Source organism: Necator americanus, chromosome IV, assembly GCF_031761385.1.
Source record: "Necator americanus strain Aroian chromosome IV, whole genome shotgun sequence".
In the NCBI taxonomy this organism is placed as follows: Eukaryota; Metazoa; Nematoda; class Chromadorea; order Rhabditida; family Ancylostomatidae; genus Necator; species Necator americanus.
The window spans coordinates 3,672,674-3,700,671 of NC_087374.1; the positions used below are offsets into that span (position 1 = coordinate 3,672,674).

Here is a 27,998-nt window from a genome sequence, read left to right on the forward strand (position 1 = left end):
ATGTTATTTCGCGCTCTAGTGAGAGGATCGCATGGCCCAATTAGGCGCGCCGCAGCGCAACCGCACCGCCCCAAAAAGTATCATGAGTTGCGGGTATGGATACCGGCACTCCATGGCTGTGTGCGACGCGGAACATTCAGGATTCATTTGCTGAGAATTGGTGATATCATTGGCTGGAATTCTCGTAATCACAGAGTAATTATTCAAGTTCTGACTAAAGATCGCTGAGGTATTCTAGCATACTTTTTCCCATTTTTATTTTTTTTTCACAACAGTTTTGGTGATCTTTTGGTGATCAAAATTACCCAATTTCCCGTTGCTAACTCGGTTATATTGAATTGTAAATGATTTTGTGTTGTTACTGGATTTCCCTGCATTAGGTCTTTTTGGAAAAGCAGGTTAAATTTTGTTAGGTTATGGAACCATCACAGCAACCACAAATGCGAAGGTTACAAACGCCTACAATGCAGCAACGGCCAAATCTTCGTTTGGATGCGATGCTTGAAAAGAAGCCAATGATTCAAGTCCCACAAACTGTAAGTTTCTATCTGAAGTGTTTATATGCTTTGTTCGAAAATTAATTCGGATCGTCTATCCCATTTTGGATATTTTCTCCACAAATATAATGTTGTTGTCTCGTATTGCGGTTATGTTGCATCATGGACACGATCACAAGCAGCATTTTGTTGTTAAAACTTTTTCTGAAGTTGTGTTAGGTCTCAAAAAGTTTGTACATCTGTGGAATGATTCTAGGTACAAACTTTTTTTTTTCGGATGAATCTAAATTTTGCAATTGACATTGAAGAATTTAGATTTTGCGTATTTTTGTATTATGCTCGTATTTCTACTGTGTTAGCCAGTGATCAATTCTTAGTTCTAGAAGGATTCTCATTTTCTGCCATTGTTCATATCAATTACGATGACAGTCCCACCAATTTTCGTCTATGATTCTACTAAATATCTTTTTCTGACTTTTTATAGAGAAAATACTCCTCAAATTTCTGATCGTACCTGTTCTATTCATTCAGTAGGATGCTAGTAGCACGAAACATGCAGTTTTGCAGTTGTGAGGAGGCAACGATTTATTTTTCGAGGAGGAGTTGTAGAAACCAAAGTTAGGTGCTTTTGTACAGTCGAATTTCTCAGAAAAAAAATTACACAGAAATATCTCGCGAAAATGACAATAGCGTTTGGAACATGTGATTAACAGCAATTGTTAGTTGATCTCCATTCGATTAGAAATTGATACCTGGCAGGCTGATCCTTGATCTGCGAAGTTGATCTGAGCAGTCATTTTTTTTTCTAAGTCAGATAGTCTATAGAAATACAAAATTGCTCAAACGTTACGTAGTTTGGCTGTATTTTTACACTGCAAACTCAAAATCCTATGCGAACCATACTTGTACTATCCTGTATTTCTTCTTACTGTTCAATGGATTAATTAACCGTTGTAAATAAAGTGTGAGAAGATGTATTCTCAGTAAGCTCGATTGCTGCAGCTCGTGAGAAGCAACTGTACAGAAGTTTCCCTATCCTATAAGTTTATAAGAATCCTGCTGAACTATTTTTTCCTTCCATCCTAAAATCCTCAACACCCATCAGAATTCTAGGTGGATATTTGTTCAAATTTTGAATTGTATACTCAATTTCGCTTTCTCTGAATAGATTTGACGGAGCCATGTCGGTATCCAGCTGTGATGCTGTTCCATCGAGACGAACAATATACTAAAAACATATAAGAAGAGATTTTTATAGTTAGATCGTTAACTAACGTTCGAGGATTGGAAATTTCCATATTTTGAACCCAGAATAGTAAATTTCCAATCCCTGAACTTCAGTAGTAGACACTGTTCTCCATGTGGTTTACAAATATCACAAATGGGTCTGCAAATCCAGGATTGGATAACAACTCTTTGCACCTGAAAGAGTGATGAAATGAAGAGCAGTGACATGGATTTCGCTACTTGTATGAGGGTTAAGAAGTTGTTTCAGGGGTAATTTCACCAGTCATCCATTTTTCTACTTCTTCTTTATTTTACAATCATGTATCCTTTTATTTTCATAACTTATCCGTCCCCACATCTTCACTCGAACGGGTGTAAAGAGACGTTTCACCTGATTATTTTATATACATTCATTCAGTTTTCCTTCTGAATTTGTCGGAGATGTTCTGTGTTATCACTTCCTGGCAACTACGTTTTGAAATCTTTAAAGTGAAGAGAGCCAAACTTTGGAATTTTTCTCCAACACTGCTTCTAAACAACTTCTGCGCAAGTGTTTATAGGAGCGAGATTCTGTGGCGTTCTATCCACCCAGGAACAAGGCTGGAAGCGGGAACACAGTAGACTGGTTGGGTTGCTTCAAGCCGGAGGAATCGAAATCTATTGAACTGCTTTCTTGCTCCCCCACCCTCTTTTCTGAACACCTAAGCATGGGATATTGATGCGGATTCGCGTAGGACGAACGTCTATTTACTGTGGTCGAAGGTGGAGCAAATGGTTGGAATCGAGGTGGATTGTAGCTAACTCTAGTCATATATCCAGTTCTAGTGGAACTAGCGAAGGTCCCACTTCAATTGTAGTCATCTCCACAACTCCGCCGTTTCGAATGCAGCAGCCTTTTTGAGCCTTAGGGGGTTCCGGTCGTTCTGACCCTATTATACTCTGTCATGTGACGCAAGTCAATGATATCTTACAGTAGTCCACCAACAATTTATTATCTTATCAATCCTTCCTCATGCAGTTCTTATTCAGTTCTCAGCATCTACGAGCCGTGCTATGAATTCGAAAGTTGCTAGGAATAGAACGACATCGGGTGAGCAGTCCTCAATTTTTCTTGGATTCGAACAAATTACATCCCATTTTTCTCTAATATTAGGTTTTCAGAGTCTGCAGTTATTCATGGGAAGCATGCAGCATCTACGCCTCTTGTTTTTGATCGAGAAATTACGATCGCAGGAAACAAACTAGTGCACCTACCACCACAAACACAACCACAAGCTAAGGTATACTCGTGTGATAACGTATTTTTGATCGAGGATATGAATGTTTCTCCATTGATAAAACGACATTCTTCTTCTTTTCGTTCAGTTTTTATGCGCTACATAGTGAAGGTCACTCTCTTACTCATCTTATACCCTTTTGTTCCATTAGCCAGAGCCTTAGTCGGAACCTATAGTGTAAACAGCACAGTTCTGTTCATAGATGCGATAGTCGGAGTCGGCGCTCTGACCCCCTTCACTTTTGGACGGTTGGCGACAGGACCTCCTTTACTTGAGTTAACCAAAACCATGTGAGCCCCATGAGCTAAACCCTCTTCACCTAAAAAGGGTGACTCCTATGGTTCTGTTTGTAGTCGCTCAGAATCACGCCGAACATTCTCAATGCGAGCGATTAACTAGTCGCTCTCCAGATTCTATCACTACGTCTATACCGTAGGTGCGATAGGGAGGAGCCGGACCCTCTTCAGGTGAAGGGGGTCCACCTCATGCACCTCCATTAATGAGGATCCCTTCGACAACCGCCCGAAAATAAAGGGAGACCTTTCGCTAACCGTCAAAAGAAAGCTTGTCGGAGCACCGGCTCCGATTATCGTACCTATGGTCTCTACAGAGCGATAAGCTTTACGACTGTCATTCACGGTTCGAATAAAAAAAAAATTCCTAAAGTGTTACGTTGTTTTAGTTTCAGTGTCCCACTTTTTCGCATTTGCATAATTCAAGGTAATGCCTATGTTTGAAGTAGTAGTTATGTCTAACTTTTTGTTTGAAGTGAGACCACTTCTAACTTTGATCCTTTTTGGTCTTGCTCCTGTTGACATTTTGAACTTTATCAGAGTATTCGAAGAAGTTCTCCTTGTTTATAGAGAAACTTTCTCACCACGGCAAATTCCACTTTATCTTGTTTTCTTACATTATTTCCTCGCCTCTCTTTCTATTTTTTCATCACTTTTGTTTAAAACCCTCCTGTTTTATACTGGAATTTCTGTGGCGGGCGATTTACAGCTTCTTCACATGCAAAGCGTCTTTCCTCGATCCTAACGGCTACGCTCCACCGCACCACTTCGAGCGAGCACTATGCAGCGCGAATTCTGATTCACAACACCGTACAAGTCACATTCATTCATATCATACGGTCGTGGTCGATTTAATCGTAACTAATGTGCATTGATTGTCATTTATATACTACTAGACGGTTGTTGACCACAAAAATGCATGTTTTAAAAGGTTTATTGCCTAAGTAGCCTCGCATAACTCGTCCTTTTTCACTTGTCTTATCGAACTTTAAGTCTTACAGATTCCTTTTTGAGACTTCTGGAGACCTATAGTAGGATCGAAACGACATGAAGTACGGTGTACTTGCGGCTGCGTTCTGCGAAGTAGTGCAGTGGAGAAAGCGGTTGAGATCGAGGCAAGACAATGGCGAACTGCAACAAAGAATGTTGCTAGCAAGCGTCTTTCCTCGATCCTAACGGCTACGCTCCACCGCACCACTTCGAGCGCAGCCGCTTACGCAACTGCACCGTGCTTCATGTCGTTTTAACCCTACTATACGAACCACGACCTCTCTGTACTAAGTTGCGCACTATTGTCCTACTTATGGGAGCGTTTTTTTTTTTTGAAAATTGCTGCAAAACTTTTATTTTTAAGGTCCTTGTCCTTCTATGTACGCGTCCTTCATCAGCATGGCTGATTTGTTCGCAAAATTTCCTCTGTCACATCCAGAAACAACGTTTTAAAGTAGCTCTCGATTCTTTTTGTTGCTATTCACAGTGTATTGAAGTCATTATGGGAATTTTTAGAAATGGAACTTCACCTTATAATTTTTCCATACGAAAAGAAGGTAGAAAGAGAAACATGCAGAAGCTAAGTGCAAGAATTATTCAAAGTACCGAGCTCGTTACTCTAACCTAGCAGCAAGATATATCTCACTTGTGTAAGAACATTCAACCAAGAGCAAAAATGTTTTTTTTTTTGCCTGAGAAACTCAAATTGTAGTCTGCAACAAAATAAATGAGCGTGTAGGTACTCACGAAAATAGTTAGAGTAGACTTAGAACGTGTTATCGGGTGAGGCATCACTACGTGAATGCGCTCAATTACCTCTCCCCACAAAGCACAAAAAGCTTATATAACCTCTTTTCTTCTTGTTTTTTCCCATTATTTTCTCGTAAGATAATCCATGAATCCAATTACATGGTTTGGCCGTTTTTTTTTTCTGCTTCTAGAACTTCTCCGACATTAACAGCCTTAACGTGTATGGATTCAATTTCTGTTCACTTTCTTTTTCTGTGTGCAATTGCACACTATTAGCGTTCTTCACTACCGTGTTTTTTTTTTGAAAATTCTCCTTCGCTAGTTTATTAGTTTCTTCTGATGCTAAGGCAATAACTGAATCACTTCAGTTTCTAGGGATTGGATTCTTGTACTACTTTACTACTTTCAATTGTTGTCAATTTTCTATCTTATTACTTTCAATTGTGGATATTTGAAGCTCTTTTTGAAGGAGTTTCAGATTTTGACGGCTCCTGCGATTAAAACGCTAATCAAGCACAGTTACACGAAAAAAAAGTGGAGCAGAAATTTAATCTCTACAAACTTTGAGCCTTTGAGGCTTCCTAAAATGAAAACAACCAACAAAACTGATCAGAAAGTACTTTGCTAAGACTATGTAATCCCATGGACTATTTTTTAAGAAACAATAGAATTAAAAACAGAAAGAAAGGAGCTTCTCGTACTTTTTGGTGAAGCCTCAACGCAAGACCTCCCTGAGGGCGCGACACGTCATCCCGATAGAATAACATTTTACGGCGATTGTAATTAGTGCTTCTTTATTATCATTCACGGAAGGTTTTAGCAACATGAGTGGCACCTTATGATATAATAATAATAATAATAATAATAATAATAATAATAATAATAATAATAATAATAATAATAATAAATTTAACACAGCTAAGTTGACTTTGCCCCTCAAGTTGGAGTATACAAAACACTCATTTGATGATCCGAACACTTCGATTCGTGGATTTTGCACTTCCTCTCCGTTTCGTCAGAAGAAAAATTCACCTCGAAGGAAGGGTTACTCCAGCAAAAATAAGAGACAACAGCGACTTTAATGAAGAAAATATTGAATATAGACGACTAAAATTGTCAGTGTCCGATAATCGAATCCTTTACATTGTCGGATTTTTGTCGTCAGTTGTTCGGAAGAATTGATGGCCACGCTTTTGTTGACGAGGATTCCAGATCCAAGAAATAATTCTTCTGTAGTATAGTAGAGCATAGTAGGAGTTTAATGGTTGACGTTAACTCTTTTGATCATTCTGGTGACACCCTTCCTAATCATCTTGGCTTACATCAGCAGGTCTTCAATAAAAAAATCGTGGAATACTAGCATTTTCTATAGAGACAGTCACCGTAGCCTTCTTTTTCTTCTGGAATCTGGAGTCTGGAAGGCTACTGGGACCTCCTCTATCGTGACACTACTGTAGTGGGAGGTCCTTCGAATTCAGGGAACTGTTCTCTATTGCTATGCTCGAATTCGGAGAAAACGAATTGGATCGAAGAAACCTATACAGATTATATTGGACCATAATCTCGGAAGGGCTAACTCTGCTTATGCGTAATTTGTTCAAAGTTCAAATGTGGGGTGCCCATCTCTCACAATTGCAGGATTTTTGCCGGGACTTCGTGCAGAATGCAACTTGTCCAGACGTAAACACATCCATCCATGCATTTAACCTCTTTCCGGCACACGCAGGGAAAGTATGTGTCAATCCAAAGTACAGCAGGAAAATCGCGTTCATCTCTGAATCGAAGTGCATCCGAGGGCGTGAACAAACTCGCTTTTGCACCAGCTTTCTCCTCTACCCGGGGAGTTTGAGGGCGAAGAAAACAGCTCTAGGACTGTCCGTATCTTTCAACAGAGACGGGTCCATAGCGATTATTCTACTATGACTGCGGAACCGACGTAGTAGAATGATCTTGTTTTCTGCTTTAGTTGACTTTTTTTAAAGTAAAACTAGTCTTCACTGCCGGACAAAATTAAATAAAAAGAGGCAGCGCGTTTGTTTAACTGATGTAGGGCAGTTGTTATATGTTGGTTATGAAGAGGCTTTTGTAGTCCGGTTTTGCTATGGATAAAAGCCTTAGAAGTTGTCATGGTAACGACGAGGACTTTCCAAGTGATTAAATAAGACCAACGAACGCTGGGAAAAAACCGCAGTAATTCCTATTATTCTGAAATTGGCGAAAAAAAAACATAATAATTGTTTATTTTACAGTAGGATGAGTCTGGTGAGACTGGTTGCTCGTGAATCTCATCTCATTGCACATTAAGTTGATGCACTGATTTTTAAAGTTTTCTGGAAGAAAATGGTGAAAAAAAAAGTCACCAAGTACTAGAAAGCTTCTGTTTGGTGATATATGTAGATGCCAGGTGCTGCTTCTCGTAGATCTGGTAAGGCGAAAACGACATGAAGATCGATGCAGTTCCTTTATGCGGCTGCGTTCGTAGCGGCGCGATGGAGCTAGCGGCTGGGATTGGAACCATCGAAAACTGCTCGAAGCGATGTGTGGTCCTATCCGCTACGCCCTCTCCCCGCTTCGAGCGCAGCCGCTTACGCATCTGCACCGAGCATCATGTCTTTTTGACCCGATTATAGCACTCTTTTTTGAGCGGGTGTAGCGCAGTCGGTAACAGGTCCCGCTGTCTGCACGATCGATCAGAGGTTCGAAACCGCCCTAGTGCTCACCAAGCCTTTCATCCCTCCGGGAGCGATAAATTGGTACCAGACTCAGCTGGGAGGATAAAAACACTGACTTGACACATCGGCTAGCCACCGCAAGTCATTGTATACGCTAGTTATACGTTCGTAAACCTCAAACGATTCTGAATTGAGTGAACGTGGTGGCGCATCCCAAGCGGATTGATTAACGGCAGCCGTTTTATCCTTTATCCTTCATAGTGGTTTTTTTTTGTCTCGGTGTGACGTTATGTTATGGATATAGTCGATAAAGTGCAAAGAATTTGTTACGACAAAGAAGAATTGGTTCTTTTTCTTCTGTTTTTTTTTATAACGAGGGTGACCTCTGTTATGTTTGGTATTTTTAACTTCTGTAATAGACCCCGTTACAAATTTCTATGTTTGTTTCATTACGTAGCAACGATCGGATTTGTTTGATGACGCGCATCAACGTGGGAGAGCTTTTCAGATGAAGTTTATGCTTGATGAACAGATTTCTTCGATTTTTTGTTGGATTTCTTGAGAAATTAGCAGATATATCAACGATATTGGACGTTAGCTGGAAATGCATGATTTATTCCCGCTTTTTTTGCATACATTTCTCTAAAACATCCAGAAAAAACAAGAAACTTCCATTTGAATGAAGAAGAAATTCCTTTGAACAAATTCTTCTCAGCTAATACTCACTGAGTAATTTTATTTGATCGATGAGATTTTATATTGTTTTTCGTATAGTGTGTGGGATTGTTAGTTTCTTCTTCTTAATAAGAAAACCTAATCAAATCGTTATACTATTAAACTTACAACTTTTTCGTTTACTTACAGTGAAAGTGTAGGAGTGTTTACCATGAAAATCACCTGAAGATTAAGGATGAACATTTGTTAGTGACGAGTTACGTGTAAGTACATAAAGAAATAGATTTTGAAAGTAGTTTCGCTTTCATCTTTCGTTCTCCTTTTCCTTTCTGTTTCTAAGTGATCTTTATGCTTTACCGTTTGTTGTTTGAACTCACAAACTCACATGTTATTTGTGATGATGTCTTCAATCTTAAAAGAAGGATGGTAGCTGTGTTTGTCTTGTTTGGCAGGGGGAGTGGGGGGACCTGAGGGCTGGTGAGCATTGGCATTTATTTTATCAGCGCGTTGATAAGGCCAACGAGAGTGGGGAAATGCGATTCCGCGAGAGGATTTGCGTGCCGATTGACGACGGAGGGAGTGCACGACGGCCGGATAGGACAAAGAGGACAGAGTGAACGGCGGCCGATGTCGTCATCGAGTTGGCCGACGGCCAACACGTGGGGAGATCGCTCCGCCTCGGCCCGCCCCACGGACTCCGCTTCCCCAGTTCACCACCGCAGCGGTGTCAAGTTCAGAGGCGATTTCCAGTAATATTCTCCCCACTATCCACCACATCCTACCACTCACATCACTCGCTGATATGTTAGGCGCCGCATCCGCACAGTCTACAAACATGTGGAACACAAGTCCTCTTTGCAAATATTTATTCGATCCTGAGGTAACTTATACTCTGTTTTTTTTTTCTGTTTCTTTCACTACATTTTTCTATCTCTAATAGATCATACTGCTAATTTCGATAGTTTCTGGTCATTTATTATAGTGATACAATTTGATCAATAACATGTACTATCACGCAACAGCTGCCTGATGCGGGAGCCGTTGGCTTCGCCGAAATCACGTAGTTTCGCCGAGCGCTCCAGTTTTTTTTTTCCCTCCTTGCGCCTTATGGCAAACATTTATAGGTCCGTTCTTCTCCTCGGATTAACGAATTCGGTTCTACGAACTGACTCTACGTCGCTTAGAGTTTAAACAATATTCTATATTAGGGTCCCGTACACTTTAGAAGAAAGAACCTTAGAACTTTAGGACCTTAGAAGTTTCATCAACGCTCTTCTTAGGAGGTACCAATAAAAAAAAACAATAAGAATACAGTCCAAACAAGTAGTATTCGTTCCCATCTCTTATCTTCGTACGGTCCTCATTGATCGCAAGATCATTAGATCACGAGATCATTAGATCACTTTTTCTTTCTGCCTCGCTCTCTCCAACTCTCCCGATACTCGATGGGTTTCAGGACATCGTAATTTGAGGACTGTGAAGTCATCACTGCCCTTGGATTGAACCATCCCACCCATTTTCTTTTGTACATGGATTAGACGACCATTTTGCTGTCGTTATCGTTCTCCCTGTTTTGTTTTCCGGATACTCATGGAATTTTCTCAAGAGTTAGAAAGTGAAGAGTTTATCAACTTTTCTATTGCACTCATATTTTCTGTAATGTGATTGCTCTAGAATTCTCGTCAAAAAGTGCAAAATCTGACCTTTATTTTAAAGTTGTTGTACTTTATTGTGTAATAGAGACATCCGCTAAAGCAATAACCTTATTGTAATGCTTAGGTCGCCCACTGCTTCTTCAAGGAGGCAATGATTTTGTTCTTTTTTCTTTGATTTTCTGCACTGCAAGTTTTGAAGTACTTAAGGTGTTGCCTCGTACCAAACAATAGTCGCATATGTTGTTCTAAAGTGCTGATAATTAAGCGCTAGACAGCTGTACACTTCCCTGTCGTACTTTTCTTTATTATTTTTGCCCACTAACGTTAATGAGATTTCCTCACTATAGTTTGTCGTGAACCATTAAAACGGAGCCGTTATTTTAAGCGTAGGAAACTGTATTTGAGCAAGATGGTTCAGTAGTCCTTATCTCTTATCTAGAAAACTCTATTTGAATGTATTTTTTATTACGTTTTGCTTCTCGAGTCAATGAGAGAAGATCGCTTAGTTCAATACATCTCCGTGTCCTTGACGCCAGTCTCCTTTCTATACCTGATAAGATGACGGCGAATGGAAGGTCGACGCAAAATGATATAGGCCGGAGGTCTACGGTCGAGACATCATTTCACACAGGGACCAACTCTGTCTGGCACGTTCTTGCTTACGTTTTTCTATCCGTAGCCATGGCCCGTCTCTCGAGAAGTCGGTGAACTCTAGTGATTGGTCGCGACAGACCGCCCACTGCCTACCCCTTCTCCTACATTCTATCAGCTGTTTGTTTTCGCTCTTCGCTATTGGGGGTTGTCATCGTGTGTTTTGTATTCTCGCCATCATCATACGCGACAATATCGGGAGTAAAGTGCATCATCGGCAGTCGCCACCTATGAACATCTCACAATTTTACGATGATGAGCCATACGAGGCGAACGTGCTCAGCCTTCGTGGAACGCAACGAGTGAGTAGTACATTACGTTATTTACACTTTCATTTCAATTCTTTTCCATCGTATGCTGTGAGTCGTTGCGAAGGTCGTTCGGATCGGTTTTGGGTTGGGCGTTTCGTTGCAGCAGCAAAAGAGAAACAGCACTGATCGATAAGTGCTGATCAATCCCGTCGGCACTCGGCGCTGTGTGCTCCGTTTAGTTGAATATTTGTCGGTGTTATCGTGATAAACTTCCACCACTTTTATCTGCTCTGCAATGTCACCTCTGCTTCTGCGATCATATGTGTTGGATTCTAACCATTATCCTTGCAGCTGAATTCAATAGAGATCTGTTTTCGTTACTAGAAAAAAAAGTTTCTATTCTTGACATTTTTCTAGACACAAAACTTTACGAGAATGTCTTCTGCCAGCTGTTTGCTTGTTTAGCTCACCTTACGAGATCCACCAGATTCATTCAGGTTTCATCTTTATGTCGTATTTATCTCTAAAATATAGCCTTTTTTGTTTTTAAACCACCATTTCTTAACCAGTGAACGTGGAATTTTTGCTGATAAGCAGGGAATTTCTAAGACATTCTTCCTTCTGTCTACTCTAGTTCAGTTTTCTTTCCTTTTCTTTTTTTTTCCCCCAAAAATTGCGTTATCTTCACGGGCGAGTTTGCTTTACACATTTCAAACAACTTAGGTAGCTAAAAGTACTTTCTTCGTCACACACACACACGCACACAAACGCACACGATTTGCCTCGTAAAAACGAATTTGTTGTGGCGCGATATTGGCTGCTGCCCTTGCGAAGAAGTTTCGATCGATTCTGTTGCTTTTGTGCTTGTGTACATTTAATCGGTATTGCCCGAATGGCGTCATGAAAGAATGTCATAAAAAAAAAACTGGCGCATGCTACTTTTTACTTATTTGTTTATTTCGACTAAATTTCCCTCGAAAACTGATTGAAATTCAGGGAACTGTTATTCCGTAAATTATTTTCACAATCCTTCAAAGCATCATCATCATCTGTACCATAGTTCAAACGTTAACGCCAAATAGTTTTACGTTTTGGAGTGCTTAGATTTCCATCCAGAAATTCGGGAAATTCTATAATGCATGCATAATAATAATAATAATAATATTGTCTAAAAATAAAAACATTGTCATAATAGCTCTTCTCATACGAATCTCTCTGGATCATTTATAGGAAAGGTTTGTTATTTAACCCTTGCAAAAGAGTCTCTGACCACTTTAAAGGGATTAGTTGTTTCATTGAAAAGAAAAACAATATGTAGACATTTTTTGCGCGGAGCTAGTCCTGCTGATATCAACTAAATATTTTCTAATTCATAAAAAAAACCAAAAATTTGGAGCGGTTAACTGTTTAGGAGGAATGAGATGGCGATTTCCCATGGTGAGAACTAGCACCTCATAAATATTAGCAAAAATTCGGCCAAATCCCTCCTTGTTCTCACGGCATCATCGCCTTCTATTGTGCACTCGAAGTCAAAACTAGCCAGTTATCTCACTTGTGCACGTATTTGAAGCTGAGCTTTTGGACTTCCCGACCAGACGAAGTAAAAAGAAAGAGTGAAGTGGCATCGCATCTGACAAAGTGTTTTTGATCTGAAGCTTATGTTGCATTTCACGAAGGTTGTAATGTTAACTTATAACTCAGAACGTCAGAGAGGCATCCAAACTTACCCCAATAGCACTCTCGCTTCTTATTCTATTTTTATCTTTCTTTCCTTTACTTTCATGCATAAAAATGCTTCATTTCGCGCAAAATTCATTCACTATAGTTGCATTGTGCTCAATAAAAAGCCTATGTTCTTTCGCGCCTTCTTTCTCGTCGAAAATATTCGAGCTGGGAAGAACAGAATCGTTTCTGTTGTTCGTGGTGTTTTCTGCGGAAATGTCAGTGGTCTGGAAAGGGATAGTTGCTTTTTTAGACCTTGAGAATTCCTCCTAAAATTATTTGAAAGTAGGAAACCAACAGAATTTGGGCAGCAATCAATTTTTTTTTTTGCCTTTTGCATGTTGTATGTGTAGGTTTTGTTTAGTTCTGAGGTTATACTAAAATTCTGGACGTTGAAATGTTGTTTGAATTACCATTTTTATAAAAATACATAAAATAAACTTCCATTAATCGCTATTTTCTATTGCTTTTCTGCAATGGAAAAATTTTCGTTAATCCCGTCTTACCGGGTTAAGAAGTGCTGGCACTAATTTCTTCCTCGTACGGAAGTGTTTTCTTCCGAAACTCATTAAAGCTGTTGAACCATAAAACTGTCTATACTAGGTATCAGTACTGAAATCGATGACGCATATGATGAATTGTTATGAACTGGAACGATAAATCAGAGAGATTACAACGTTGTTCGACACCTCTTCTACTGTCTCCTATTTTAGATGGAGCGTCGAGAATCCGGGACGTTAATGGGTCAACCACAACGGAACTCTACCGGCGTACCATTTGGAAATCCAGCAGCACATGGAATTGGAGCGCCGCCAACATCGGCTGCTGGCAATATACCGTCATCGAGGAAAATGCAACATCCTTTTCAGGTAATAGCAAATTTTTTCGTAATTTCCCCCACCACATTTGCTTCTCCATGAAACGTGCCCCTGTTTTCTTCCCTTTCAACCTGTGTTTTGATTTCCCTTATTCTTTGTGCTGGATCCACACGAGAGCACAACATTTTTCCTGTCTTCGTTGTTAGCAGTTCAGTTCCACAAATAGATAATTGTGTGTCGTAATGTTGGCAAAGTCGCCAGCTGCATTCGGTGTGATGCTCTATTTCGAGGTCATCCAGCATTTTTCGGCGCTGGCTGATGAGTCTTACACATACGCACAATCTCGCCGCAAGTCACAGTCGTCAGGTGACGAGACGTCGGTCGGGCGGTCGGTCGGTCGGTGGGGTGAAACTTGTTTACCTGGCTGGCTGCCAACTCGACAGTGAATCGCGCCCTACGGATTGATTTATTGCGCTCCACTCGCCTCGTTTCGCGCTCGTTAGATCTTGTGTATCTCCGGAGAAAATGTGCTAGGAGGTTTTTTTTCTAACGTTTTGTACGCGTCCAACTTTAAAACTCCGAGTTGCTCCACAAGGAGGCAAGGAGACATCATTCGAGCGAATAAAATCAATAATTATTAATACTAATGGGTTAGAGAGAAAGGTTGGGCTTGGAGATCAAACAAAGAAGTTGTGGTCCATCGTATTCTACGAACTCTCAAGGTTTCGCTTTTATTTTTCGTTTTTATTTGCTTATTTCACGGTTGCGTTGATTGCACCGCGAAAAAAAAGTGCGTGGAAATCTTTCTATGGTCGTTTTCTATGATAAAAACACTTGATATGCTACCAATACCTTGTTTTCGAGGTTTGAGAATGTTTCGTTAATGTTCGTTTTGTTATCGATTATGTGTGAAATTGTGAAGATTTCATAAATAATCGATAAATTTTTACTACATTTGAGAGATGTTTGAATTGCAATGTTACGCAATTCAGCTGTTTCAACACTCACTTCGCTAGACACCATCAACTAACGACGTGACACGGGGTGTGTTTTCAATTTCTGCCGATTTGACTGATCGCGACGTCATTGTTGTCTTGTTGGCCACGTGGAAGAGGACAAACTCCGATAGTTTCTTGTTTTCTACTCGAAGGCTACTCTCTTTCTTCATGGTTTCTTAAGGGGACATTTCTCCTTCAGAAACCTGGTAATCGAAGAACACTTGGTACTCACAGGTTGCTAAGTTCATGCACTTTAAGTACAAATTAAGCGCTACCACATAAATTTATTTATTTATTTATTTATTTATTCACACACACGAATGGTGCACCAAAAAAGAAAAAGAAAATACACTTGTCGCTCACACTCAAAAACAAAAACAACAAAACAACGTCGAAACAAAAATCGGAAAACTCATTGTCGGTGGGCCTTAGCGCAGTCCTTTTTGTGGCGGATACGCGTCAAACGAAGCTTATCAAACGAAAATAATTTTTGTACGGGAAAGATTTGTCAGAAGTGCGCGTAGTGCTGTCTTTTGCAAGCTATATTATGGAAAATACAAAGAAAATATATGAAAAAGTATTTTTACCATCCACACAATTGTTTTTTCTTTTTTTGGGAAATCGATGGTGAGCGAATTTTGCTGTCTTCGATTAAAGATAACAAATATGTATTAGAAATATATACATAATCAAGCTTGATGAGATAATATATCAAGTTTTTTTCTTAAAATTTTTCATTCGTTTCTGCTTATGTAATTCGAAATCTATTTGTTGACTGTTAAAGTGGCTCGCAATTAATTTTGAAAAACGAATACGGTATCGTATATCTTGAGGGGAAATGAAATAGTGTATGATGTATGTGCAAAGAAAAGAAAAAAAAAGAACTTTTGATCGATTCAGAGTGCACGTAAAAGTGCTAGAAAATGTTGAATAACGACTATTTTAAATTTATTTTTGTTCGGGTGTATCACTTTAGAAAAAAAAGTTATTTTTGTTCGCATTAAAATATTGCAAGTATCGCAAATAGTGTATATTTGAAAGTGGCACGTAATTGTAACTGAAGCGACAGTAATTTCAGTGGATTCCGTCAAAATTCCTTGAAATATCGTCAGCTCAACATGAAAAAAAAAACTCTTTTTTCTTTCAGCTCTTTTTTTCAGCTCTTGTGACAAACGGTACCCGTAGGGCATTGATGGAGAACGCTATGAATAGCTAATTTGCGCTTTTAACGACATAGAAGCGCTCTTTCGATGGTGATAGAAGAAAACGTGGTAGTGGAAACGTGAATTTATCTAATTGTTCTTTTCGAAAAAAAAATCCACATGGGAACATGTTTTCGTATTAGAAATGTGAGAGAATACGAAAAACCCGTTCCAGCAACACAGTTTGTTCAAAAATAGAAACAAATAGAGTGACTCTCAGCATTCTTTTTTTTGTATTAGAGAAAATCACTTTTCAATCACTTTTCTGTGACAGTGTGGTGGACATTAAGGATTAAATACGAGACGGTTAATACCAGTGGGGATCAGCGGCTTTTGTCACATCATTTTCTGAACAGCATTTTAGTTGTTAGTGTTTTTTTTTTCTCAGTGACATTTTGCTGCTTTAAGCTTTATTTAATCTCATCCTTAGCAACATCGATCGAGGTAGAAGATGAAGACGTTCCCATCATGCTGAAATGGTGCCTTCTTTGCGATTTGTCTGAGCTACACCGGACAATTTTTTTTAAAGAAAATTTAATTTAATTTTTAGTAGAACCTCTCCGAAATATTGTTTTTTATTTCCCGAAGCCTAATTTTATTCACTGCCCTATATATTTGGTGATTGCTGTACTTTTCTATAGAAAAATTCCTCGATTTTGTGCTAGTCGCAAAGGGACCATGCACTTAAAACGTTGTCCTACTTGTCCTTTCGTGGATCACCTGTGCTGAGTGGATGTGCTGCCTCTTCCCAGTCCCATTTCACCAATATGTCCCCATTGTGACAACAGAATAGTGCAGAATTATTTCACTCAGTGAAATGAATTCCCTTTTTCTGTTGCGTAATGTTTTCAGAGATCGATGACAAACATGAAGTGGTGAAAAGAGCTCGACACTCTTCAATTTGTTTAATTCCGGGAGTATAATGTGTCTTTTTTTTCCACTGTTTCATACTGGATGGTAAAACATAGACTCATACGATGACTGAGTGAAAGTTTAAATGGGATTTGAATTGAATGAATTGGTGAAATTTGCGAAATGCACCGAAGCTGGGTGTTAATCGAGTTTCTGCACATTATTAGATTACCGTATGCCACCATGATTCGACTTTATCAGATTGTGCGATTACACTTATCAGCTGCTGATAAATGTAATCGGACGAAACGCGACGAGGCGCTCCTGAAAAGAAGCTACGCTCAGTCGATGATATGGTTCAGACCTCCATGGTTGAATATGTTTGGGAGGAATCTGACTAGTCCGCGATTCCGAAATTATCTGCTATTTGTTTGAGGAGAGGTTATACGCGGGGAATTCGATTACCGTTTTTCTCCTAATTTCTTCAAATTCGCCAAGAAAATATGTAATTAGATAAAGGGATAATGTTAGTTGATCTGTAGATATAAAAAAAAATTGAAATGAACGCATGAAATACATTTAAGAGAAGAATAGATAGAAGAAAGAATGGATAGAATAATAGTAACAATAATAAAAATAACACTAACAATAAATAATCGACAGAATAATAATAATAATAATAATAATAATAATAATAATAATAATAATAATAATAATAATAATAATAATAGAGAGAGAAGGCAAAAAAAGTAATAATAGAAGCGTGAAATATGGTTATTATTGTTGTCTTGATTCCTCTGAACTTCGTTTCTGATGTTTGATATTCTGATATTCTCACATTTACAAAAACAATAAGTACGATCTGATTAAAATTGTGTTTGATTTTATTCTGGTACCGTTTCCGTTGAAGCTGTCTCAGCTATGGGCGAAATTCGGCGCTATCAATGATAGAGACTGCTGATAAGCCTAATCGCAGATAAACGGCGGCGAAGTTTCTCGGCGCCGAGAAAAAAAAAACAGGACGCTCTGTCGCTCTTCCTTTGTTCTATGAATTTTGGAGAAATTCTTAGGGGGATAGCACGTAGTTTTTCAACATTTTATGTTTTTCCATCAATAACTAGAATCATTGTGGCCGGATGATGTCATTCGAAGGTCATTGACGACGTTGATTGTTTTGTTGATTTGGATTTCTCGGTTCGTCGTAAAACGAGTGAGAATTGTAGCGTAAATTTATTCAGTCCCCAGTTTATGGGTCGATAAATGTTCCGCCAATTTTTTTTCCGCACAGAAAAAAAGTTCTCGCCTAACCTTACTCTACAAACGGCAGAAAAACTGGAACGGAACGGGTGTCTGTTTTCATATTAAAGTGCAAAAGATAGTTTGAGATATATATTAATATATTAAAAATATAAAATAAATAAAATAATATAAAATAACAAATAATGGTATAAAATAATAAATAAAATATGAAACAAATAAAATAATAGTAAATAAAATAAATATGAAGTAATAAAAATGAAATTAATTGATATTAATATGTTGAAAATTAGCATTTCTTAATATGATCTCTATTGTAGTTGAACATTTTCCATCCATATTTCTTTTGTAAAATTTCCCATACTCTTTAAAGTATGGTATACAGCTCAATCGATGAATTATCTTCAATTTTCAATATTTACACAGATATGTTTTCATTTTTGGTAGATTGAACCTTGATGTATTAGATGTATTGGGTGAGGGGCCCGTCTACATACATTGCGTTCACGATTGCTGATGTTGTCGCGGTCTATCACCGCTCGCTTTATCGGCTCATAATAAGGATTCGTTCAGTGTTGGGAATTCCTTCCTGTGGACGAAAAATGTGGTTTTTATGGAATTATTTGATAATTTGGTTTGGATATGTTTGGATTATGGATGACTATGACTATGATTATGACTCGTATTGAAAGCAAAAAGTACTCTCCTGGTAATATGCGCACTTTCAACCCCTCCAGGCCCATGATTATAAACAGTTCACTCATCATTGTTATTCTTTTTTCTTCCCATTCTTCCCCATTTGGATCTTCCAGAATCTCTCCAAAAGGATCCCGTTTCAGATTTGTTTACGATTAGGGTGTTCCAGAGTAGAAAGAGGAGGGTGGAGAGGGAGAGAACAAGGCCACGCCTTCTTTCCTGAAAAGTCGCGATCCTCGTTTGGTGTCCTTGGCCGTACACGACGCTGTGTCGAGTAATACCCTTTCGTCAGATCATACTTTGTTGGAAGCCGACGTGGTTTCCAACAAACTGGTTTCTGCTTCTCTTCTCTGTGGTCCTATGTGATGGCTTTGGATTCGACTATAGGAATAGCGGTGAACCGTCGCACTCTGCCTCCACGTCGTCGCTTTATTTCGGCTCCAGACGCTCATTGCTCTGCTACAGATGATCGAAAAATTATCCACCTGAGAAGATCATCAAAAACCACTTCCACTTCTCCAACTTCGAAAACTCTGATTTCGCGAAAATGTCTCCTCAAAACGGTCATCGTGGCTGCTCAGGTGTAGTAGCATGTGTCTTTTACTGGCTTCACTTTTTTTGTGGTATGCTTTGTCGACATCTTGTATCAGATGTTGATTAGTTTTCCCAAAATAGTTTTTGAACCGCCAACCCCCGCTTGGTCCTTTCAATTTAGAGAGTTTCAAGTAGGTATTAGGTGAAGAGTCGTAATTTTATGGTAGGACCTTGTTCGACTGTAATATAACTGTTGTTTTAGGGTAATCGTAGAGGCGTTAGTATCCTGGTTCTATCCCATCTTCCGCACTGATTTGTAACCGGTTTCCGAAATTTTCTTTTCAGAACCAACGTCAATCTCCTTCGATGGAAGGACCAGATTTGCATCGCTTTGGTGACAGTCCAAGAAGCGGTTCATTCAACCAAAGCGAGGTACGAGTCTTTCGGTCGAAGGCACCGTCATCGTTTCATTAACACCGTGCGTACCCCGCATGACCTTTCTCTATACCGCCTAATTGTTGCTTTTGTCGTTTCTATCACGCATGTTCATTAATATTTGTCGTGTTTGCACTGTTGTTTATGTTGTAGCCGTGTTCCCATCCTCTTAGCGAAAAACACGGCCATGAAAATGGGTCCGTCGGCCAGTTTATAGGCAGTGCGTATGCGTTGTGCGTTGTTGGACTTTGCAAAGACGAGTGTCGTGAATACGGGCGTAGGCATGCGGGTTCATTGTGTCCACGTTTGCTGCTCCTCTCTTCTTGCTCTTGTCTACTTGGAAGTTCGCTCAACTGTCTTGTTTGTCGCACATTAATTCACGATATATCCAGACACTACGTTGAAAACCTGCTCGATAGGATCTTCCTCAGCGCCGTAATTAAACGTTGACTAGTGCCGATTCAAAGGAGGTTTCGTGCACTAGGGATTTGACCTTTCGTAATGCACTCTTAATGCACTCCAGTGCTTCCTCGCTGCCCTCGCCATTTGATGTTATGCATCGATCATTCCCGAAATTTTTTTTTTGCCATCAAAGAGTGCTAGGCTATCAGGAGCGGGATCTTTAGCTTTCATTGCGATGAGACAGCCAGCTGTAAACAGCTGTGACTCATACGTAGTTTTAAGATCCTTCAATTTCCGATCCTAGTTTCTTAGAACCTTAAGTTTCTGTAGTAAGAACAGCTGGCAGAACAGTTATACTCCCCACTTCCTAGGAAGAATCCGTAGGGACTACCATAGTTTCCGAATCGTGTTGATATTCTTTCGATTTCGTGCTGTGATAAGGTGGTTTGTCCTGCCTAAGTTGTTCTGTTATCGTTTGTGATCCATGATTGCATGAAGGAACGCCAGCGATGGCAACTGAAAACAAGTTGCTTTCAGTTATACGACGACTTGATCATAGACGAGATTCTATCACTTGAAGACGAGCAGAGAAGGACCAGCGGAAAGACTCAACCAGTGAGTGATTTCCCTTGGTTTCTCCCTCTGCGCTCTTTCTCATTTTTCTTTGTGTTGTTTTTTTTTTTGATGATGACGTGATGAAGTATCTGCTGCACTCTGTTCATGACGGTTTACACTTTCCCTACTCCCAAAATAGCTAGCTGTATTTTTGCATAGTTAATCGAAAATTCTATTAACTTACGACAAGCTTATTGTTAGCTTATCTGTTTTTCATGTATTTCTCGCGTCCGAATTAATGTGCGCTAATTTCTTTGCTTTCTTATGTTCCGCTAACCATGTTGCTGTAATAATTTACTTCGGTCGAAATTTCATGGCAACAGAAGAAATTCCTTGTCCGTGATGTGTTCTTGAACTGACCCGTTCCTGATTATTTGTTCTATGACTATTTGTTTAGTTTATCTGTGATTCATAGGGGAGGGGGAACTTTCTAATGTCCTAGGCCCTAGTCTGTCCCCATAACATACGTGGTTCGGCTATCAACAACTTTTTGCAGTTTGATTGATACTGGAGGATTGCACATAGCGAAGTTCAGCTCGTTAAACTCATATGTTCACTGCTGTACTACGGAGTGCAAATAATGTTTGTGCAACCACTGCTCCACGTTTTTCATCTTCACCGACCGAGGGTTCGCCAAGGAATGTTCTGGCAGTCGATGCAATGGCAGCGAGTCTGTTAGCAGGAAACCGAGCATTATAAGTTAGAGCTAGTTATGAGCGAAGTTTAGACGTTAGATGTGCTATTTCCGTCTTAAAGGCATCACTACACGAATCTGAGGTGATAAGAATTTCAGGCGAAGTATGCGTATACGGCATAGTAGATTATGGAGAGGGAGGTGATTCCGTCCATTTCTTCCTAATTGCCGTAAAAAACGGCCCGGAAGATGCGGCGTGTGCACAAGGCTGGCGCGCTCCAGTCGAACTCGTTGTAGAAGATAGTGCGCCAGAACACCCGAACCCGTATCTTCTGGACTGTTTTTTACGGCAATTAGGAAGAAATGGACGGAATCACCCCCTCTCCCTAATCTACGATCCCGTATACGAATACTCCACCTGAAATCCGTACCACCCCAGATTCGTGGGATGATGCCTTTAACTAGTAATATTAGGAGGACCTTTTCTCAAGTTGAATTGTAAGAAAAGAGCGGACACTCTTCTTTTTACTTCTAAACCAGCGAAACTTAGCTTCACCACAAAAGAAATAGGTGATTGAACTGGCTGATGTGTGTGTGTGTTTACATAGTGGCGCAGAACAATGAAACACACCGCATCGCGATGATTCTCGTCCAATTCGCTTTTGTAATGACTCATGATCGGCGAGGAGAGGGGGGTCATAGTCGCGAATCGTGAATTATGCATGGCGCATTGGTTGTTTTCGCAGCTGGATTCTACCTGGCCATCAGCTGTGTGACAGAGATCGCATACTCAGGTAGTTCTATCCGTGTACTAGTTGTTGTTTTTTCTTCTTCGGATCCAGCCATGAAATCATCACCTCATCCACCTCTCACGCTTGACGAGATGAGGATTTTCTTTTCGATGTTGAAGGAATGTAAAAGAATTTGAAGATTTTTTCGTTGCACCAGCATTTGTACACAGAAACGGTTAGAATTGTAGTGTTTGTCAACACCTATGGAAAAAGAATCAAAAGAAAGCGAATTTGAATTAGAAGGCGGATTTGGCTACATAGTTATAGTTATATAATTTATATATAGTTATATAATTTCATTGAGATCATATATACGTGTTTATTTATCTGATAATCTTAGTTTACAAATCTACCGTACCGTATGTTCTGGAAAGAGCTACGCTAATAGCCAGTCGCCGATGTGCTGCGATCAGCTGTAGCACTAAATTCAGTCCTTTTTTTTCGAGAAAGTCCTCCTTTACGTCAGCGATGTTACAGTCTCCATGAAGGCGTCGTAACTGCCCTTGCTTCACCACTGTTCTTTCGTCACTCGTTGTCTTTCGTCTTTTGAAGGTTGTGAAATGGCCTCATTGGAGAAAAGAAAAGGAAAGCAGCGCTGAACTCAACTGATTTTCTACAGTTTTTGGAAGTTACTGTTCTACAGTACCACTGGAGTCACAAATAGTTCCTTACCGTCGATGAATTGCTGTCAAAGCATGTTATGAGGAACGAAATTTCTCCTCAGTCATCAAAGCGTCATGGAGTGGACGTCCATACCATACACCTCATTTTGTTGTGCTTAACCCTCGTAGGAACTGTTCTCGAGGAAATCGAAACAATCGAAGCAGTAGCGCTTACTTATGGATCCACAACTTGTGAATGGAGGTTTTATGTCATTTTCTGTTATTCTTTTGCCAAACAAAGGACCACGTTATTGTCATGACAGCTGCCTCGGAAAGAAACAGTTACGCGGTTTCCTTTGGAGCATTCGAAACTAGTGGATGGCTCATGTTTTCGCATATAAAATAGTAGATATTTCGAAATGTTCGACTTTCAATTAACATCGGCATAGTAAGATGTTATATTGATTATTTATGAATAGTACAGGAGACATTAGAAGAACATTCATTAAAAAAACAATACGGTGCCTATTTTGACAAGCACTTTATTCAAGCGCTAATTTTCGAGCCAAAACTCTGTCCTATTGAAAGGGGTTGGCGTAAGAGGGATGTGTGTAGAAAGTGCCTGTGGAAGGATTCTTTTTGGAGGAGTTTCAACCACTTTCCTAATTTAATTTACGATTTTTTTCCCTCCTTTATCAGTTATTCTCATCCTTGATTTGTCAAAGATGCCTATGTTTACAGTAACCATAACTAATTAATTTGCGGTCATTGCTTCTTGTTTTTGTTTGTTTGTTTTTGTGTTTCTTTGGATTGATCGTGTCGATCTTCGTCGTTCAGAATACCATATCTAACCTTGAGCTTTGCTCATTTAAATGATCTTTGCACTAAACACTTCGTCAACTGTGGAGATGCTTACGTTTCGCCTTTGTTCTCTAGTTTCATGTTTTCTGTCATTGACGTACGTCGCGTCGTTCTGTCGATTCGATTTTGCCCAGCTCTACTGGCTTTGTTGCGCTCGTTTACAATGTGGGGACCGTTTGTAGTTTTTATACTAATCCTTTCTGTATGTGTGCTTGTCAGATACCTCCTTTTTAGCCGTTCACAAAGTGTTACAACTAAAAGAATTAATCATCGAAATAAGTTCTGAATAGATTATTCTCATTTCTATTTGAGACCTAGCGCTAATATGCTAAATTGGACTTGATTTAATATTGATAAGCTAAATTTCAACACAAGGGAAATGCCAGAGAAGGGGGTACAGCTAGAGATAAGAGATAAACAACAACAATAACAACAATAATGGGATCTGTAAGCGATCTAGCTTAGGTGTTAGCTCAAGAATATATGTGCCGAGTTTGACTAGAGCAGCTCAATAGCGGTCGGATGAGGGTCGGGGCATAATTCACCTGGATACATGAATGTATCCGTGATTGGATCCTTTTGTCATCTCTCGAACTGATAATTCCTCGGACTTCTAATTCCATCGGATTTAATTCTCCATTAGCGCTATACAGCAAAGCAGTGCTAACTCTGCAAAGGGTCTTTTTTTTTGAGTTGTACTTATACTTTACTGCCATAAATCACATTCGTTCCTCGCTTCGAGGCGCTTTTGCTTTCCTTTTTTTTGTTTCTGTTACGTGTTTTCCATCCTCAAGCTACCATTTATTGTTGAGAATTCCACTCAAGGACTACTTTTGTGGTCTGATTTTTACATTTCATGGCAGATTTTTCTTCTTTTGATGCTGAGTTTGGTGACCTAGTCCTATTCGATCTACTGTGTCCAAGCTTAAAACCTTGTTCCAAGCTTATTTTCCTTAATGTTTTTCGCCTTATTTTGATTTTTTTTTTAATTTACCACTTTTTTCAGCTCTCTGGCAGCTATTCATGTGCAGACAATCTCACACAACTCTCGAACGCTCGTCCAATTCCTGGCACACAGTCATCTGGTAGGTTGAAGGTTTCGATCAATAATTTAAAATTAGTCAACACTAATCAATAATTGGTCCGTGAAAGAGACAACTCTCAAGTTTGTTAGAGACTTCCTGTGGATTTCGCAATGAGAATGAACGAAAAATATCATCAATATTATCTTCTCTGGGTGACGTCACTGGCCGTCTGTTGTTTTGCGGATCCACTCCTTCTTATCACCGGTCATTACCGCACTATGTCTCCTAGACTAGAGAGGGAAGGTTGACGGTTAAGCGGCGGGGACACTTTGTGAGACGAACGTGGAGGGAATTTTCCGAAGCGATGAACTCTCTGTTGTTGCGTATTTTGGCAGTGAACGTATGTATGTTTACTGATCGCTAACCGTGGGTCCTGGGCTGAGCGTTTGTTCGGAAAAGCAAAACAACATGTGACTGACTGACAGTGAGTGGTGGTGTGACCTCGCTCATCTTAGCGCCAAAGCTCCACATAATAAATTGATGACCGGAATGGATATGACCAGCCTGTGCTGCGTCATGAAGGTGAAGGTCCTAGTTTGTCCTTCATAAGATGTAGGTCGCATACACTGGTGTCATTCGGTCGAAAATATGGTTTAGAGGCAGTATACCTCGAATCTGAGGTGGTACGGATTTCCGGTGGAGTATTCGTAGACGGGGTCGTAGATTATGGGGAGGAGGGTGATTCCGTTCATTTCTTCCTAATTGCCGTAAAAACGGCCCGGAAGATGCGGCGCCGCACAGGGCTGGCGCGCTCCAATCGAACTCCTTGTAGGAAATAGTGCGCTGGAACGCTCGAAGCAGTATCTTGCGGCCCGTTTCCTACGGCAATTAGGAAGAAATGAACGAAATCACCCTCCTCCCCATAATCTACGACCCCGTCTACGAATACTCCACCGGAAATCCGTACCACTCCAAATTCGTGGGGTGATGCCTTTAAAGAGGGTCAAAGTCGAAATAATAACAAATAATAATTTTATAGTGCCTTTTTTAGGACTATTATACTGTTGAAGTGCACTGGTACTAGAAAGTAGGAATTCTTGTCATACTTTTTAACTTGTTGCCGTTGCTACCAGTACAGGAAGCGGCGAGGATCTTGTAATTACCTATTGGGGTCAGACAACAGAACATATGTAGGACAGTTCTGTTGTATTTCTGTCTCTTTCTCATACATGAAGATAAGGCAATGCGATTTTTTTCTGTTCCGCCAAGTTCGATTTCAATTTTTACCTTTTCCATAGCAAAAATGTGGTGATTTTGAAGAAAATTTATATAATTTTAGCGATTTAAAATAATTAAAATCCAATAAAAAATTTAGTTTTAATATATTTCTTTGATATGATTTTTTTATTCTGTAGAAAAGAACTATCAGCCCGTTATGTACTTCTTTCCCTTTTTTGTGTACTATTCTGGTCCGAAGTGCAGTGGGCCTTCTTGATGATTCTTCTATGGATTTTCAGGCTCTGGCCATTCCGGTAGTCCCATAACAATCGGGGGTGCAACCCTTGGGTCAAACTTCCGACAAATAGTTTCAAGTTCCGCTCCGACGAGCTCTATCGATATGGATGCTATGCTCATGCAATCCTCTCAGGAAGGAGGTACGGCCAGTACCGGAGATGAATATTACCGTGATCGAAGGAAGAAGGATATTCACAATATGAGTACGTTCTTACCATGATTTCTTACGAGGACGACCTGGCATGAAAATATCACATTTAGTTGAGAGACGACGCCGTTACAATATCAATGACCGTATCAAAGAACTGGGATTAATGTTGCCGAAATCGTCAGCTGAGTGAGTGTGGCCCTGATATGCCCTTTTTAGCCTTTTCATCCACGAGGAATTTTTAGTAGTGAAAAATTCTGCAACTTTGTTTTTGAACAAGGAGAGAAACGAAAGGGTTTTTCGTATTTACGTATTTACTTTATTTTGGGCTTTTTTTTCACATCATTCCTACTAATTCCTGACTGTTACTGAGCTCACTCGGTCCTGTTTGCTCTGTTTCCCCTCACTAAAATATGTCATATTCAATTTTTACAGATTTTTCAGAGATATGAAACTCAACAAAGGCACAATTCTGAAAGCTTCATGCGATTACATCCGGCAACTACAACGTGACCGTGAATTGATGCTCAAGCAACAAGCACACCAGCAGAAACTCGAAAATGCAGCGAAACAATATGCGGAACGAATTCGGGTTCGTTTCCTACCGCACTTTTACAGTTCTCCTTAGACTTTGCAAGTGATGTTTATTTGTTTGTTTGTTAGGAGTTGGAAGAGTGCATGGCACGGCAAGGTGTACAACCTCCACCTGCTCATTTGCCTCCACTACCTCGATTTACTAGTCTTGATCGACCGATAAAGCAAGAAATGGATGACACAGCATCGCCGAATCATACACCATGTGGATCACTGGTTAGTGGTTCACTCCTGGCTGATGATAACTACTCAAGCGTTGGGGTGATCTCAACATTTTTGCGTGTTTCAGTCGTCCTCCGGATTCATGTCACAATTATCTGATACGACAGCTGCAATGCAAATCGCTAGTCCACTAGGTCGGCAACCAATGCAAGCGGCAACAAGTCACTCGGAGAGCTACTTTTCAGTTGGATCGAGTAGCCCTCCGGAATACGGTACTGTTTTCCAGGCTTTCTGATGCAATCTTCTCAGTTTCTTTCCTGAAAATTTCAGGAACACCCCAAAACTGGCGAGATCACAGTATGCAACAGCCGTTTCCTGACCTCATGATGGATGATATAGCTACATTACAGGTTTGTTTATAAGTACTCGTTCAAAAGAATGTGAATGCAGCTACGCTGGACGCACTGATTTCAATGCGTTGACATTTTTATTGGGTCTTAGAGGTCGTTTATTGCATAATCTCCTTTTCTGGCTAGCTTTCTTAACGTTCAGGGAAACTAGAAAGGAGTACAGTTGAGTCAAAATGGCATGAAGCTCGGTGCAGTTGCGTAATCGGCTGCGCTCGAAGCGGCGCGGTTGAGATACGGTTGAAATCGAAGTGGGACCATCACGAGCAGCAGCGATGAATGGTGCTAGCGAGCGTCCTTTTCGATCACAACCGCTACGCTTGACCGTACCGCTTCGAGCGCAGCTGCTCACGCAACCGGACCGAGTTCTATTCCGTTCGACCCCACTAAAAATATATTGGACCATTCGCATTATTCTTACTGCTTGCTCTATGCGTTTGAAAATTTTTGAATTCAAAGAGAGTAAGGCTCAGTTCCTGGAACACTGACTTAATCCAAAATTCCCTTTGAAATACAACAGTTTTAAGGGCTTTCTTTATGGGATAAACCTTGTGAACAGTGTTCCATCAATTTCTCTCATTTAGGGTGGAAATCCGCTTCTTACAGGGGATCCGCTAATTTCTCAGGCGGGTGCTCATCCGTCACCACATCTTACTGGAGGCAGCCAAATGAGCCCCGACATCCAATGGGACCAGTCCGGCTTCAGCCCTGAAGGCCATAACGGGCTACATCAACAACACATGGACTTCTCTTGAATACAATCAATACTTAAGGCATCACCGGCTCTCAT

General features: G+C 40.1%; 1 protein-coding gene across 5 annotated transcripts; it reads left to right on the forward strand.

Moving 5' to 3' along the window:
• RB195_000313 (uncharacterized protein) lies at positions 1-27,963 on the forward strand (the record flags this gene model as incomplete). 5 transcript variants are annotated; one of them, XM_064196576.1, is made up of 17 exons in its annotated part: positions 1-93; positions 221-229; positions 414-536; positions 2,754-2,814; positions 2,886-3,004; positions 8,980-9,261; positions 13,374-13,529; positions 19,363-19,449; positions 20,392-20,469; positions 24,364-24,442; positions 25,900-26,100; positions 26,159-26,234; positions 26,490-26,637; positions 26,709-26,855; positions 26,929-27,073; positions 27,132-27,211; positions 27,793-27,963. In XM_064196576.1, the coding sequence occupies 17 exons, from the start codon at positions 1-3 to the stop codon at positions 27,961-27,963; spliced, it is 2,055 nt and encodes a 684-aa protein (XP_064052453.1). The 5 variants fall into 5 exon arrangements, with proteins under 5 accessions (XP_064052453.1, XP_064052454.1, XP_064052455.1 ...); XM_064196574.1 differs by lacking the exon at positions 8,980-9,261; XM_064196575.1 differs by lacking the exons at positions 8,980-9,261; positions 20,392-20,469.
• Positions 27,964-27,998: the final 35 nt, after the last annotated feature.